Source organism: Neolamprologus brichardi, chromosome 15, assembly GCF_056152115.1.
Source record: "Neolamprologus brichardi isolate AB-2024 chromosome 15, ASM5615211v1, whole genome shotgun sequence".
Classification (NCBI taxonomy): Eukaryota; Metazoa; Chordata; class Actinopteri; order Cichliformes; family Cichlidae; genus Neolamprologus; species Neolamprologus brichardi.
The window spans coordinates 37,590,001-37,605,686 of NC_142118.1; the positions used below are offsets into that span (position 1 = coordinate 37,590,001).

At 41.2% G+C, this 15,686-nt stretch overlaps 1 protein-coding gene across 3 annotated transcripts in view; it reads right to left on the minus strand.

Annotated features, from left to right (window-relative positions):
- ttll7 (tubulin tyrosine ligase-like family, member 7) overlaps positions 1 to 15,686 on the minus strand; it is a 90,479-nt gene that overhangs the window by 66,939 nt on the left and 7,854 nt on the right. For all 3 annotated transcript variants that reach the window (XM_087852825.1, XM_087852826.1, XM_087852824.1), the window contains exons 2-7: positions 10,931 to 11,351; positions 10,539 to 10,670; positions 8,089 to 8,210; positions 5,236 to 5,303; positions 4,837 to 4,995; positions 1,051 to 1,267 (exon numbers count right to left, since the gene is read on the minus strand). In XM_087852825.1, coding sequence (XP_087708951.1) covers positions 1,051 to 1,267; positions 4,837 to 4,995; positions 5,236 to 5,303; positions 8,089 to 8,210; positions 10,539 to 10,670; positions 10,931 to 10,955 — 723 coding nt within the window. In that variant the 5' untranslated portion in view covers positions 10,956 to 11,351. The remainder of the gene's footprint in view (positions 1 to 1,050; positions 1,268 to 4,836; positions 4,996 to 5,235; positions 5,304 to 8,088; positions 8,211 to 10,538; positions 10,671 to 10,930; positions 11,352 to 15,686) is intronic.

Sequence of the window (15,686 nt, forward strand, 5' to 3'; positions counted from 1 at the left end):
AAACACCATCCCTTACACCTGAAGACAATACATCCTTGTCCTTAGCCTACAAGGTAATAACCGCTGTGACCGCAGGCCACTCCAGCACCTGATGGCTGTCTGGAAGCCACTCTCTGTGGGATTAAACATCCATCTCCATGGCATGACTCACTCCATCATATGTCACAGACTAACACAACGCACGCTTCATGTCATCGTCCTGCGTGTCTATGCGTGCACGTGCGCGCTCATATTTTAGATAAGTACCGTGCTTGATAGGAAGCGGTGATACAGGCATTACTCATGTAAATCTATTTACACACATTATGAGGCCGTGCCTTTCTTATGAGGACAAAAAGCAAGCAGCCGTAACGTAAATCATTAAATTTAAGGTGAAGACAAATTTTAAAGACGGGGTAAGGTTAGGTTAAGGCCAGGGCAGCAGTTAGGGCTCGGCAAATAGCAGTAATGGTTAAGAGTAGCGCAAACCTACAGGAATGAGTGTAAGCCACCATAATGTCCTCTGAACTCACTGAGTGCGTGTCTGCGTGTGTGCACGCGTGTGCATGTGCGTATGTATCCCATCATCAGCAACAGACTGTGCTTCAGCAGGTGCAGAACCTCAAGGCAAATACGAGCGGCTTGATATTACAGGAGACATCTGGCATGTGGGCATTTGTGTGCATACAGTATGTCTGCATATTTTGCGTCCATGTGTGTGTGTGTGTGTGTGTATATGTGAACAATATCAGTTATTGCCAATTGTGGACTATTTATATGTGTGCATGCATGTTGTTATGTAAAGACAACACTGTTTCCAACCTTTGTTTCATTTGTTTTTAATCTGATTGTGCTGAGTTGCACGAGGCTACGGCTGCAGGTCATGGAAGTGCATAATAAATAAAATGTTAGTAGTGCATTACTGAATTTATAACACGCTGAGCACTATATATGTATTGTTTTCAGTAATATAAATGCACCGCAGTGCCATGCACTTCTATCAAACTCAAGAAAAAGGCGGAGGTGTGTGTGAATACCTGCATAACAGTAGCTTCATTATTTGTCACTCACCAGGTTGGCTTCGCTGGGTGCATGGTACTTCTCTGTGCCCATACGAACGAGGCCGTCGTTGTAAAGGAAAATGCGGAGAGGGTCGCAGGAAGTGACGAGGATGTAGATCCGCAGGTCGAACTTGTAGCCCTCCATCAGGAAGGGCTTGTCTAGGTACTCCTGAACGATAAAGTGCTCCTGCGCTGGCAGCTTCTCACAGTTACGGATAAGTGAGATCCTGGATCGAGAGAAACTTTATTAATCCTCGGGGGGGAAATTATGGTGTCGTCAGCAGCATAATAAAATATGGCATAGTAAAGACAAAAAAGATAATTAAAAAAATGATAGATGGGAGCACAGCAGAGACCATGAACATGACTGATGACATTGGCACTGTCTTATATACATGTTGAAGGGAAAAAAAGGAGGGGGGCAAACAAGATACAGATTTTATGTGTCTCAACACAATATTTCATTTCAAAGTCATCTGGAAAAGTTGGAGATATATGTCTGGCTTGCTGCAGATGCCAATACTAGTGGTACTTTCAATCTTCGCATGCCAAGAATAGCTTTAGCCTGCTAATCAATAGATGTAGTTGGAAGGAGAAGATAACAGTGCGTCCTTACTGAGCACAAAATGATTAGAAACTCTTTTATAATAAAGACATTTAGCATTAATAGCTGAGAGGGTCAGAGTCACGCCCTGATGGTATTCAATGAGCCTCCACAGCACCAGAACCTTCAGTGGAAATATGTAAAAATGAGTCCAGTCTAGTTTGAACAGGATGAGCTGTCTGGCGTTGCGACGCATTCGACCATCCAAAAATGCTGTTACTCTATTCATTACCTTGCCATCTAAACAGAACGATTTGAGAAATGATTGCGCATGAAACAGACAGGTACAGCGCAAATAATGGTTCGTCTGGGCCATAGCCGGTCAGCATCTGGAGATTATTGTGATTTTCTGTAGCCAAACTCCATTCAGTCTAAATGGCACAGTGCATCACATGTTCTAATAGGGTCATTTAGCCATGCGCAGGTTAATAGCAGCAGACAGTGCGCTCCGTTTTAACCTCCACTCTAATTCATTTGCTTTGGTCTCATGTCACTGGCACTCAGTTCTTATAAAGAGCAGACTGTTGCCGGCTGGACTTAAGATGTGTTTTATTAGCTTGTGTACGTCCATGTGCTTGTATGTGTGAGGGGACGACGTTCGCAACAGTGTGCGTCTGTCTGAATGCGTGTGGTGTACATACGTGTGCAGTGCGGGTGAGGGGGCATTTTTAAACGATCTTCCACTATGCGCGCACAAAGCGACTGACCTATATCGCCATCACTCATAGTTAAAGCGGACTGGGGCTAACCTGATTACGCGCACAGCCAGGAAGGCTCCATTATACGCAAGCGAGCAGGAACACTGCACGCATAAACGCAACACAGGGCTAAAATGTGGAGAACTGATTGGTCCAAAACAAACACACACAAAAGTAATTTAACTATTCAAGAGTGGTGGTAGAAAACTACCAGAGCTCAGGTGATCAGGATATATTCTTATTTAGTTTAGCTGCTCAGTCAACTTCATCAACTCCTAGCTTACCAGAGCTGGGGGGGGGTTTACTAAGATTTAGTTTTTCAGGTTATGATCAAATAAGGTCTTCGAAATTCATTACTGGTAGATCTACTCGAGTATAATGTCGCTGTTACTTTGGGTTTATCAATTAGCGGCGACTCCTGCCAACTACGAGGCTTCTCTACTACAGACGAGCGTTTTACCTGCCTGTTTGTTGCAGCACTCAAACAAAACAGGGAGAAGTTTCTTCAGTTTTTATGTGGAGGGGGGGATTTCATGGACGATGTGAGGGGCTTTCCAAACAGGCAGACAGAAAGCTGAATGATGAAGACGGGGTTAACAGTGTTAGTTAGTCGAGTGGAAGTAGCAGAGGAGACGACATGATTGATGAGCTGGGGTGTCAGATAATCACGGCCCACTCTCCCCTGCCTATTTAATTTGGCACTGGAGGGGATCTCGCCTTTTTAAGCTCCGCACGCGCTTTTATTTTGTTTCCCTTATAACAAGCTGGGCTTCAGACACAAACAATAACTTCATTTAGTTGGTTGACGGAAAAATAAATTACAGGGGGTAGATATAACTTAATTTCCTGCCGCGTCACACCATGCAAAAAAAAAAAGGGAAAAAAAAGAGAAAAATCTAATCTTGTGAGCCGCCTGCCGTTGAGTGGTCGAGCTAAACTCATCATCTTTCATATTCTTAATGTATTGCAATAATTCAGCCTTTGCTGCCTTTTATTCTTTAATAAATAAGGGCTTAGTGCAGCATGGAGTTATAAGTAATGCGCACATTATACCAGAAAGGACAAATTCAAAGAGAATTAGAGGGAGAGGTGAAGCACGCTGAGTTATTTGTACTTCAATATCCCCACCTATTGGCGCCAGTGATGATGGCACTCCAAAGGATTTCTTCATACACACACTTCAGGGATCATATTTTCAAAGAATAATAAGTCAGAAAGGATATTAAATAAATATCTGGTATTTTCAGAAATTTCAACATATTCTACAGAGCTTGAGATAGAAATGGTGCAACATTCAAACCAGATTATTTTCCCATATTTTAGCCTCTAAAAATATTCCATCTATTCATTTATTTATTTTTCTATCCTATAAAACTGTATTCGTTACAAAAACCAGCCTGGCCTGAATATTTGAAACCACTTCGCTTCATTTCCGCTCGGCTGTGTGACTGTGAGCGCCACGCAGCTTAAATCGACCCTGACTGCCTGGCTCATGTCAGAATATGAAATACAATTTAGGATATTTACCTTTTTCTCTTTGATATTAAATAGCAAAAAAAGAAAGAGGTGCATCATCAGAGCGCTGTGCCCCTCCACCCCCTGGACCTCCTCAGGATCTACTGAACGCACCCTGTTTTGCATAATTTTTGTCTGCCCCTCCTTTAGGCACACCTCTCAATATAATGCCAAAAACATCACTGGTTACATCTTTGAAAGTTACTCAAGTTGCTCATCAGCAAAAGCTACACAGTTCAAACTAGGTCAGCTGTGTTGCTTGCCAGGGTTTTGTCTCTTTGCTTGCTTACAGTGCACACGTGTACCTCATACATTAAAAAAAATCCAAGTCTCTGTGCTTGCATTTGGTCTCTTCATGTTTCAACTCTCCTGTAGTCAAAACATACAACGGGCGCATGACATCACAAGCATGAGAGGCACTCAGCCCACGGGACCGCAAAGTATGAAATATGCATTCAGGTGCCACAGCCGGCTCATCTTCTGATAAAGTGATGCTATTGAGAGACGGAGTCGCCTGCAGCAGCCATCGTTGTCCATTTTCTAATCTGACTGGTCTCTGCTGATGGTGCCTCATAAAGGACTCCAATAATCACATGCAGAGACCTTCAGGGGGGGAACTACAGTAACTGCCAGCAACCATGTGTGCATGTGTGTGTGTCCTCCAACGGCGGCGATAACCTCTGATTTATGGAGAGTGTGACCATCGAGGACAATGAAGCCCACAATGAGATTCACCACACCCTCTCAGCTCAAATACTCAATCTGGTCGCAGCTATAATGCTATTTCCACAGACACCCATGTCAGGGTCACAAACCTCTTATTGCCTTGTTTTGTTGTGCTTGTCCTCCATTTGCTCTAGCGCTAATTTCCTCCTTCACCCACTTACTTATCATCTCCTTCAGCTACTCTCCTTCTGCTCGCTCTGCTCTCCTCTGGATGCGTACAGATTGCACCAGCGCTCGCTAGCCTCTGACCTACCCGTGACCCATGGCTCCGTTGGCAGGTTTGACTATAAAGGTCTTCTGCTTGCGTTTCCTGCGTAGCTCTTTGACGTAGTTCTGGAACTGAGTGTACTCAGCAGGGAAGATCCAGGTTTTGGGTATGAAGCTGTACTCTTGAGGCTGACACTTGATCATTCTGGAGAGACAAAAAAGAGAGTAACATAAATGTGTTTTATTCTCTCCTTTTTTAACGATCTAGAGTCAGCCACTTGTAGTTTTTAAAGGTTGTGCTTTCGCTGCAGTGTCTACTTATTTGTCTGCTAAGTGTGCAGACACCCTGTTGTACCTTGTAGCGCATGCAGGCTTTCACGCACATCTGCAACTCAACTCGTCTTCTAATTTAGCCAGTGTTGTAAGAGAGGAACAAAAAACTTACTTGGCCATGTTTCTTGCTAGGCAGTCTTTTCGGCAGATTTCGCCCATCCCAGGGAAATGGTTAATTCTCTGCGACGGGACAAGCAGACATAATAATGTTGTTAGGGCCATTACGCCACTCAATTTCACCCCCACCCCTTCATAAAAATGAGCACATTAAAGGCAGCAACCTGAAGTGAGCTTACAATGTTCTGACATTTATGCCCAATTACGGACTCAAAACAAAAAGGTGACGCTGAGACCTTTCTTAACCTTTATTTAGTTTACCATGGGTTTTTTTTTTATACTTTAAAGGTTGGGGAGGGAAGAGGCGAGGAAAAAAAAAAGATCAATCTCAACTCAGAGGGGCCAAGGTAATTGGTTCTGCATCGCAAGCTCCTGCAGTGACAGTTGAATGAATTGCTTTGAATGTGCCGAAAGGGAGGTGGGGGTATAGGAAAAACTCCGGGTTTTCTGTATTCTTTGACCAAATGAGCCTGAACAGGGGCGTTAATTAGGCTCATATGAAGTGAAACTTGACAGCAAACTCTCACAGTACATCACTAAAAGGAAAAAAGGAAAAATTAAAAGAGGGAGAAAGAGTAGGAGAAGGGAGGGGAAAAAGGAAAAAAAAACAAGGATGCAGAGGGTAAAGGGAATGCGTGATTATTATCCAAACGAGACAGACGTAATTAGGGATTCGGAAGAGATTGCACAATTATGCCAATGCTGCGAGACGACGTGACTCGTGAGGGGAAATCAAAACCAATTGTTGAGGGACTTCTACTTTTCTTCTGAAAAATTATCTCATGAAGCACCACGGCGGCGTGAGGGAGCGCTTAAAAAAAAGAAAAAACCTGACATCACCAGCTCTACGTGAAACATTAGCCACGTTACAACATGTTAAGCTGTTACAGTATTTGTAATATTCAATCTACTTAGCTGAACTCTTGCTGCCCCTTTCCTAACAAGCCATACGATTCCTGACTAGCCTGTGATTTAATCGATCATTAGTGCCCAGTCTAATCAAATAAGCGCTCGACAAGATGGATAGCTAATGCTCAGAGCTGACCGGGATCAGCCAAGTTCACCCAGCAGGGCGGGGGGGTCAAACAGAGGTAAGATCACTCAGACCAGCATGGAGAACTCAGAACAACTCTTGTTGTTCAGGGCCTTCTTATCAACATCACAGGTGACGTCTGAAACCCGCCCAAACATCCCCTGCTGCTCACAACTTGTCAGTTTACCCGTCAATCTTCCCGTCTCTGTGGAAGATGTTCGCTCTCATTGGGCTCACCCCTCCTTACTATTTGCTCTCACTCTGATGGTTTAAGGAAGCCAGACTGTCTTCTGCCAGCTTATCGTTTTTCCTTTTGTTCACTTATATTTTATTAAATTGTTCCTATTATAACTTATTTAATTGTTATTATTGTAACTGAATGCTCTCATTCAGTTGTCTTCCAGCATAATTCTCCAAATACCGCCTCCGTCCCATCTGTTCTCACCTCCTTTCTTTTTTAAATATACTCAGTTTAATAGTTGTCATTTGGTGGTAGACAGAAATAAGGCAGACGGGTACTGCAAAGAGACCCTGGGTGGGATTAACCCAGAAACACATGGGTTCATCAGGTTCAGCGATCCCAGTCACGATCTTCATGGAAACAGCTGTTTCCTAAAGTGTACATATGATACTTCCTGTATTCATTTATTTGATCAAAAGCTAAACGTCAGCAGGTTTACATGTTATAAATTTGACATGTTGTGGTTTACACAACCGAAGGATAATAAAGCAGCGAACCCTGCTTTTCTTCACACACACGAATGACCTTTTTTTGAAATTCTATCTTTAATTCTTGGCAAACCTCTGGTAGCTAAGATTTATTCACATTTCATTTAATAGTTTGTTCTGACTGTGTAAGAAAACGTCTACAGCAGGGGTGTCAAACTCAAATACACAGTGGGCCAAAATTCAAAACTGGAACAAAGTCGCTGGCTAACATTAATATTTATTGAAAAAAAAATCTTCCTCCAGATATAAGAATGAATCTTTTCTTATGAACTCAAATAAGTTTTGCTGAAAAACTGAATATGGAACAAGCGAAGCTTAATACTAAACAATATATACATTAGCTGTATAATACCAGTAGGCCAGCTCTGATAGTAATTTGGTATGGCTTCACGGCTGCGGCCAAATTTGGCCCGCGGGCCACAGTTTGACACCTATGGTCTATGGCATCTTAAAAAGTAGAGTTTTAATAGAAAAATCAGTTATAAGCAGCATGGTTATTACAGCATCTCAATCTTGTTTTTACTGACAGTGCATTTCAATCAGAGGCATCTTTCACAGGTAAAATCTCACCTTTCCTACTCAAGTAACAATCTTTTTCAGACGTCTCGGTCCATATTCTTGAGCTCCAAAGATTAAGAGCCATATTTTCCTGGTCAGCAGAGGAATTGAACCCTTATCCAGAGAGCTCTCCTCTATAACCTCTAGGCCAGCGGTCTCCAACCTTTTTTGCGCCACGGACCGGTTTATGCCCGACAATATTTTCATGGACCGGCCTTTAAGGTGTCGCGGATAAATACAACAACATAAAACTAGTACTGGTACTGAAAAAAAGAAGATTTATTCATAACACACGTGAAAAGACCCAGGAAAACCAAGTTAACGATAAAAACGATAACAAAATAACGCTGAAAACCGATAAAAACCCTGAAAACTATACATTTCACACCTGAGCCTCAACTCTCGCGGCCCGGTACCAAACGACTCACGGACCGGTACCGGTCCGAGGCCCGGGGATTAGGGACCGCCGCTCTAGGCTATTGAACCACTAACAAAGGTGTACTGACTTGACATGGTAACCATGTATACCTGGTAATTCCTGAGCTCAGCGATTTTCTCATGCTGCACAGCTGAGTCGTTCCAGATGAGGTTGGCAGTCTCATCATCATCGCGGGTCTTGATGAAGTCCATTTCATTGATGACTATACGAACTGTGAGGGAAACACTCTCATTAGATTGTATTCCATTAATAGAGTGAGACATGCAGTCACTTAAATAAGCTTTACATACACTTTGATTTTAGGAAAACACCCCCAGAGGGTTGACTATACATATTCACGACGGCAAAACAACTCAATGATATTGATGCAAAATAAGAATAAGAAATGACCTGGACCCACAAATCAATTATTTCTGCTTTGCAGATCAATATTTCACTCAAACATTTTGCTTGGCTTAAATTTTGTTTTTGCATACATTAGGGGAGGAATGAGACGCGGAGATTATAGATCAAAAAGCTCACAGCAATATTTACCATTCATGGAATGGTTGCAGAGCAGCCAATCGTAATGCCTCTCTTCAAAAAGATAAATTAATTGTCTGTAATGCATTCAAATCCCACTGGAAACCCCATAGTATGAGAGATAGGTGGCAAGCCCATTTGGACATTAATCCAACAACGATTCATTATTCAGCGAGTAATGAAAAATTCATATGCCCTAACGAAACAAGGTATTAATTAATTTCTTGAAAGCCTCCACAAACCTGGAGAAGGCTTGCCTAATGTTGCGTGTTTCCGATGTGACTTCATCCATCTGTTAACGTAGGTAGAGGCTCACAGTGTTTTGCTAACTGGAACAGGAAGGGTTTACATCACAGCAGGCCTATGCTTGCAGTTACTAGCAGGGCTTTGAGTACAAAAAAAGATTTAATCGGCCTTTCTTACACATCTTACTAAATAGACATCCTCAGGGTAACGAGTCGGCAGTCCCTTCTCAGTGTGTGTAAAGCAGATTTCCAGCCACATACTCCCTAACCTTTAACCTTTTCTCGTAACGCTATCAATTCTGAAACAGAAAAAGACAGCTGCAAAAAAAGGTAACAGCAAAAATGAGCCATCTATCTGGCCCTTAGTGTTAATTTCCCTCCAAAATAGCTCTGCTCTGCTCTCAGAATGGCCACTGTGAGGGTCTCGTCACAGCTAGCTGACTGACTCACAGCTGGACTTCCATCTACCTACAAGATCCCTGCAGCATCCAACTTCTACTTTCTGCTGCTGACTCTTTAGTTTCATAGGTTGTAGTTCACCCCTGAGAGCCCTGCTGCCACACAGTATATTGAACATGGGAGGAATGCTTACAATGCTATTTCAGCCAATCTAAAAAAGCTCACCTCTAAGTTATATTACCTCAACAAAGATTTATGCATGTATATGAAGCCAAGCTGTCTCTTTGAGAAGTGTTTTGCTGGACTGCAACTCTTTTAGTTTTAACTGAAGCTATTAAATAAAGGCGGTATCTTTAAAAACAATCCAACGCAGCAAATTAGATTTTATTGTTGAGAAAACACTGTGATTGGATTTTGTGGGGTTTTGACAGACAGAGTAAGCCGTACTGAGGGCTGTTTCTGAGATTAATAGAAATTCACCTTGTCAGAGAACATTAATTCTACCTGCAGAAGAAACACACGAGTTGTTGGTCTCACTCACAAATGAAATTTTCACAAGGAATGAATCAAAATAAAGATTCAGACGCTTGAATTTCGGAGACTCTACGTTAAACGCACTGTAGTGGAATCTTTGGAAGCTCCTCAGTCATGGCGAGAGAAGATCTTTCCCGACACCACACAGTGGTTTGTAGGGGTGGGGGAAAAAATCGATACTATGTAGTATGGTGATATTTTGTTTGCTAATAATGTATCGATACAGGGACGGCAGAAATCGATATTTTGTTACAAACAATTTTTTCGTGGAATGGAACATTCTCTGACTTCTGAGCAAGAATCCTGACATTCCTTCACTGTCCAAATGTGTTTAACTTTTTTTTGGCAGCAATAAACATGACAGTTTACTTATTTTAATTTAAGACATGTTTTATTTTAATTAAGTTTAAAACTTTTTTATTTAATGTAAAATTATATTTTATTTTAATTTACTTTCAAATTCTTCAGTTGCTGAAGGGGCTGCATAGTTTTCATAAACTGCATAGTTCAGAATAGCTATAATTGTACCAGATGGTTGATTCAGTTAAGTTGGACTAGACTGTAATACAAACCGTTCAGTTTGTCAACAATAAAACTGAAATGAGAGAAAGACTGAGTGTGAGACTTTGATATTAGAGAAAATGAATATTGATAAAGTTTACCTTTATGTACAGAATCTGAATATCGCAAAATATTTTAAAAAATTGCAATAATATCGTATCGTGGGATGTATGGTGATTCCCCCAGTGGTTTGTATGTTTATTTTACTCATTTTTTTCTATTGTCAAATAATTTCAAATGCTTCTCACTAATAAATACAAGAAAGCAAATTACAATACCAATTTCATATTTTGTGCCAGCGACGTTGGCGGTAATGGTGCCTTTTTTCTTTTTGGTGTGCACCTTCCTCTTCCCGCTGCTCTGGTAGGAGCCCACAGATGGCCTGTTCACGGGGGACGCTCCTTGATCCTCTGGAGGAGGAGAAAACATACAACAAGGCTAGATACAGTCACAGCTTGTGCTCCAGACTGAGTCTTCTAATATATTTTGCTCATTTCTGCAGGGGATTTACTCTGGTGTGTTTATGAGGCTAGAATGTAAATGGTTTTATTTCGGCGTAGCTCCGTGCATCATGATCCCTAAATTATTTGTGTGTGTATTTCTGCTAATGTGTACTTTTATAGGTGGTGTATGCACACACACACAAAAAAGTTGAGTCTCTCTTACTCACCTCCATCATTGGGAGGGGAGGGCATCTCAGGGGTTGGAGGAGTAAAGGGACAAGCCAAGCTTTCTGCCAGGCTTGGCAGGCGGGCGGGCCTCACAGGGTGCTCGCAGCACCCCCAAGGACTCTCTCACACTCACACTAGTTAGTCTTCCCTGTCTAGGGCTGTGTGGACGAAGTGGTTCACAACGACCCAATGGATCATCTGAGCATCTCCCTGGCACCTTTCAGCTGCATAAACAGCAGCGGCGGCGGCGGCAGCAGCAGAGTGTGAGTGGGCAGGGACGTCAGAGGGGGTAGCAGTGGTTGGGAAGAGCGGGAGTGGGAGGACTTCTCAAGGGTCTGCACAACCCCAGCTTATTTACATCCCCAGCAGGAGAAAGGTGGGGAGGGGGTGGACGGGGGGGAGGGGAGTGGGTAGGAATGCCTGTGGAGGAGAAGAAAAACCATATTTTACAGCTGCAGAACAGTAGTAGTAGGTTGACTGCTCAAAGGGTGACTGCAGTGCACAGCGTGGATCAGTGTGTGCTTTCGACTGGAGCGCATTGGACGTGCTCTTTGATGTAAAGCAGCTCCAGCAGCAGCACAGGCCTAACCCAGGCTACATCCGTCAATCTGACACGGGACAGAGTTCAGTCAGAACTCCATACAGCCGCGAAACTGCAATACTGCTAATGAGATAAAGCTGTGTGATGGCTACAGTAATAATTGCCATTATTTGGAATCACTGTGAAATATTAATGTGGATGTCAAGTAAAGAGTTCTCTGCTACTCGTCGTGTCTTGTGCCAGCTGGGTTTAATTGTATGCCTGGGAGGTCACTTCATTCAAACAGATGGCATCTTTACAGTGGTTTGTTAAAAACATGCCCCGGGCTATAAACTGTGTGGGAAATTAACACCAGTCACCAGCCAAATCCTGTTCTTATTTGGCTGTGGTCAGGGAGTGTGTCTTTAAACCTCTTTTGAATATAATCAACCATTATGAAGATTGAAACGGTCGCTGCTGGGGTAGCACAGTGTCTGGATGATTGGTAATGTTGCCTCACAGTGTTGGACTAGGCTTCATTTCCTGCATTGTTTGTGTGTTTCTATGTCTCCCTATGACTTCAGCAGTCCCTGTGCTCTAGCTGGAAAAAAAAAGGCAGCATCAGGTGGATCGAAAATCTAAACTGCACACTCGTGAATCTGTGTGACTTAATCCAGTGATGGATTAACAAGTAACACACTGAGTGTGCTTACACACAGCTGATTTTTATGGTGGTTATGTGTTGCACTGAGCATGAGCTTATCGTGGTTGTGACAAACCTGCACCTCTACATGGAAAGCTGGACACTGTATGTATGTTTTTAAATTGCATTGTTTTTTCTGTATTGCTTTTATTTATTTATCTTTTTTCAGCACTTTGTTTGAAAGCACTTTATAAATAAAGTTATTATTATTATTATGTAATCACCTATTATACATTTCGGAACATTTTCTGCTCGTAAAGAAAGACGGTGGTTGAAATGGTGAGAAACTGAATACACTATAAGAACCATACAGAGATTAAAAGAAACCTGGCAGCGTTTCGCTTTGATGTATCAGTTGAAGATACATGTTTCCATTCAGATTGTCTGAGCTGAATATTCATTTATCAACCTGCACTGTTGTTACTAACGAATCCTTTAGCATCTGTACTTCTACATGTGTCTTAGTTTCAGTGTCCCAGCTATCTAAATGTTGTGCACCATGTCTGTGCACTAAGGTCAGAAACTTCCTTGGGTCATGCAGCCTAACAACTTGGTAATTGAAAACCAGTTCTAGATGAGAACTGGACTTGTGACATGTCATCAGCCGCAGACCAAGTACTGTTCCAATTCATAGTACGCATCAAGCCAAGTATGCTAAAATAGGATGTGTTCTCGCTCCTCCCGTTTTATCGAGCACGCATCGATGGTGACTTGTGTCAACTTGGTGCAGCCAAATATCCCAGAATGCATTTCATTCAAAACTCAAACAATGGTGGAGGAAAGCGGCTAAAAAGTTTGAAATATTCCTCTTTCTGGGTCACAAAATAAACTTTTAAGATATTTTCAGGCGAGAATGTAGCTGTGTAAGCTTCAAATATCTGCTCTTATCAAGACATCACATATTTGCAAAAGTGCTCAGACGTTTTCAGAGACGTCTGTTACCCACCAGCTCGATAGCTGACCGGGAGGTCAATGTTCACCAGGGCCAGTGAGAACAGCGGACTCCCGGCATATCGTTTTCAACACCCCCGGTCTTTCGCTACTCAGGTTAAACATGACATATAAGTCACTTAGGTAACTTCTAAATGTTAATGTTTGGTTTTTTCAGTGTTTTATTAGTTCCTGAGCAAATCTGTCTGGCTAAGATTCAATTTAAGCTTCATAACTGGACCATTTTATTTAATATTGAAGTCTTACTTGGAGAGCTGTCAGTTTTGAATTTCACCTGTTCTGATTTAAACAGCTGACTCTGAATTAAATAAGAACATTATAAATATTTAAATTCGGGAGTTAACATTTTCACCGGGAGCAAATTCAGCATGTTAATACACGGAGAGGCTGCTCCAAGAATTCTGATTATATTTTAAATATTTGTTCTCTTCCAAACCCCAGCAGCTGTCTATTGTAAGTTTTGAGTGTTTACTAAAATAAAAATAAAAGCATTCTAACATCTCACCTGTTTGTTTTTATTCAGCCATACATGTACACTATTTTTATTAAGAGAGAGATTAAGCTTGTGATTCTGTCACGTAGTGATTGTGCTTATTATGAAACAGATGATGCTTTGTTTTTTTACTGTCACAAGAAGTCGTGTCTTACTCATATGTTCTGCCTGACTCGGAGCAGCAGCTTGTTGTGTTTGTGGAAATCCAAACACACACTCCCATTAGCGAAGCTACAGAGTGCCCTCTGGTGGACAAATAATGTAACATCAGCACTCGTGACATTGTTGAAGGGTGTTTCTTTTGTCTCTTCTTTACTTCTTACATTTTCATTCATCACAGGATCAAGTACTCTCATCATCTCATACAATGGCTAAATCCAATTTGACTGTCAAATTTTAGATTTGATAGCAGCCATGAAGCCTGGGTGCTTTAATGTCCACACAAGTTTATCATGGCTACAGTCTGAATGTCAACAAAACTAGAATAGGATTAAAAACCTGGATGCTAGACAAACTATTTCAGCCACTCATGAGTCTCTCAAGTAAAAAGGAGAGTTTGTAGAAGCTGAACTTTGAGCAGTGATGATTACTAATGGCCTGACAGTTTTTCATCTCCACAAGAGGTTCTGTGATACATGTGAAGGGTTCTGAGGCAATTAACAAGACGCTGTGATTGTTTTTCTGTGACCAACTTATTCTTTTACTTTTTACTTTAATTTCATTTTAATTTTTCATTCTTACTATTTTTGAAAGACATTACATCTTGAGGGTCTTTTGGTTGACAAAGAAAATTAGGGGTGCCAGACCATTAAGTCTAAAAGGCAAAGTGTCACTGAAACATGTTTTCTATGACAAATGCTATGTGTTGCATTTTGGACAACGCCAACTTACATATAATAATGCATACATTTGAAATAATGATATGATTTTCAGCATAGCAAAGTTGGAAAGATAGCAAGATTAATAAGTCTGTGAAATATAGCGATGTATATTGCCCACTTCCTGATTTCTCTTTTTTTTTGCATATTTATCACACTTACATGTTTCAGATCATCAAGAAAATTAAATATTAGATAAGATAAACCGAGTAAATGCAAAATGCAGTTTGTTAATAACGATTTATTAAGATGAAAAAAAGCTAAACCTACCTGGCTCCATGTGAAAAAGTAATTGCACCCTGATAATTGGCCAGTCTCGACAAAAAGAACTGCAATCAAGCATTTTTTTTTATATATATATTTTTTTTTATATCATTTGCAAAAATGATTTTAATCCAGCCAAACTGGAGGCTTTTCAAGCATGAAAGGCTCATTTAAAGTCACACCAAAGATTTTCATTTGGATAAATAAGGACAAAACGGACTTTCTTTTTATGAACTGGTGTTAGTTTCACACCAGATGTAACGAGAAGCAAACCTTCCAAACAGTTCAACTCTCCTCAGCCTGCAGAACATTTTCCCAGATGTCTTGTGGATTCAAGATGTTCTTTTTGTTCAGCAGTGGTTTTTGCCTTGGAAATCTCCTATGGATGCCATTTTTGCCCAGTCTTTCTTAATGTTAATTCATCAACACTGACCTTAAATCAGGCAACTGAGTCCTGCAGTTCTTTAGATATTGTTTAGTGCCACCCTGGATGAGTTTTTGATGTGCTCATAGAGTGATTTTGGTAGTCTAACCACTGCTGGGAAGGTGAATCGGTTTATTTTTGAGATCTTTTACCTCAATTAATTTTTCATATAAGTTTTATTTGACTCTTGAGTCAATAGGTCACACAGGGCAGGTAGATTTGGATAGCATTTTGCCCTTAATAAATGAAATGATCATTTAAAAACTGTGTTTTATATTTTCTTGCATTATCTTTGTCTAATGTTAACATTTGTTTGATGATCTGAAACATGTAAGTGTGACAAATATGCAAAAAACTAAGAAATCAGGCAAGGGGGGCAAATACTTATTCGTGGCACATAAATCATAAGAAACATAAACTAGTGATACTACATCTACAGTGCACCGTCTTGTGGCATCTCCACTGCATTTCATAAAGAGATCAACAGTAGCCTCTAGTGGTGAGAACACACAGAAAAGTCCA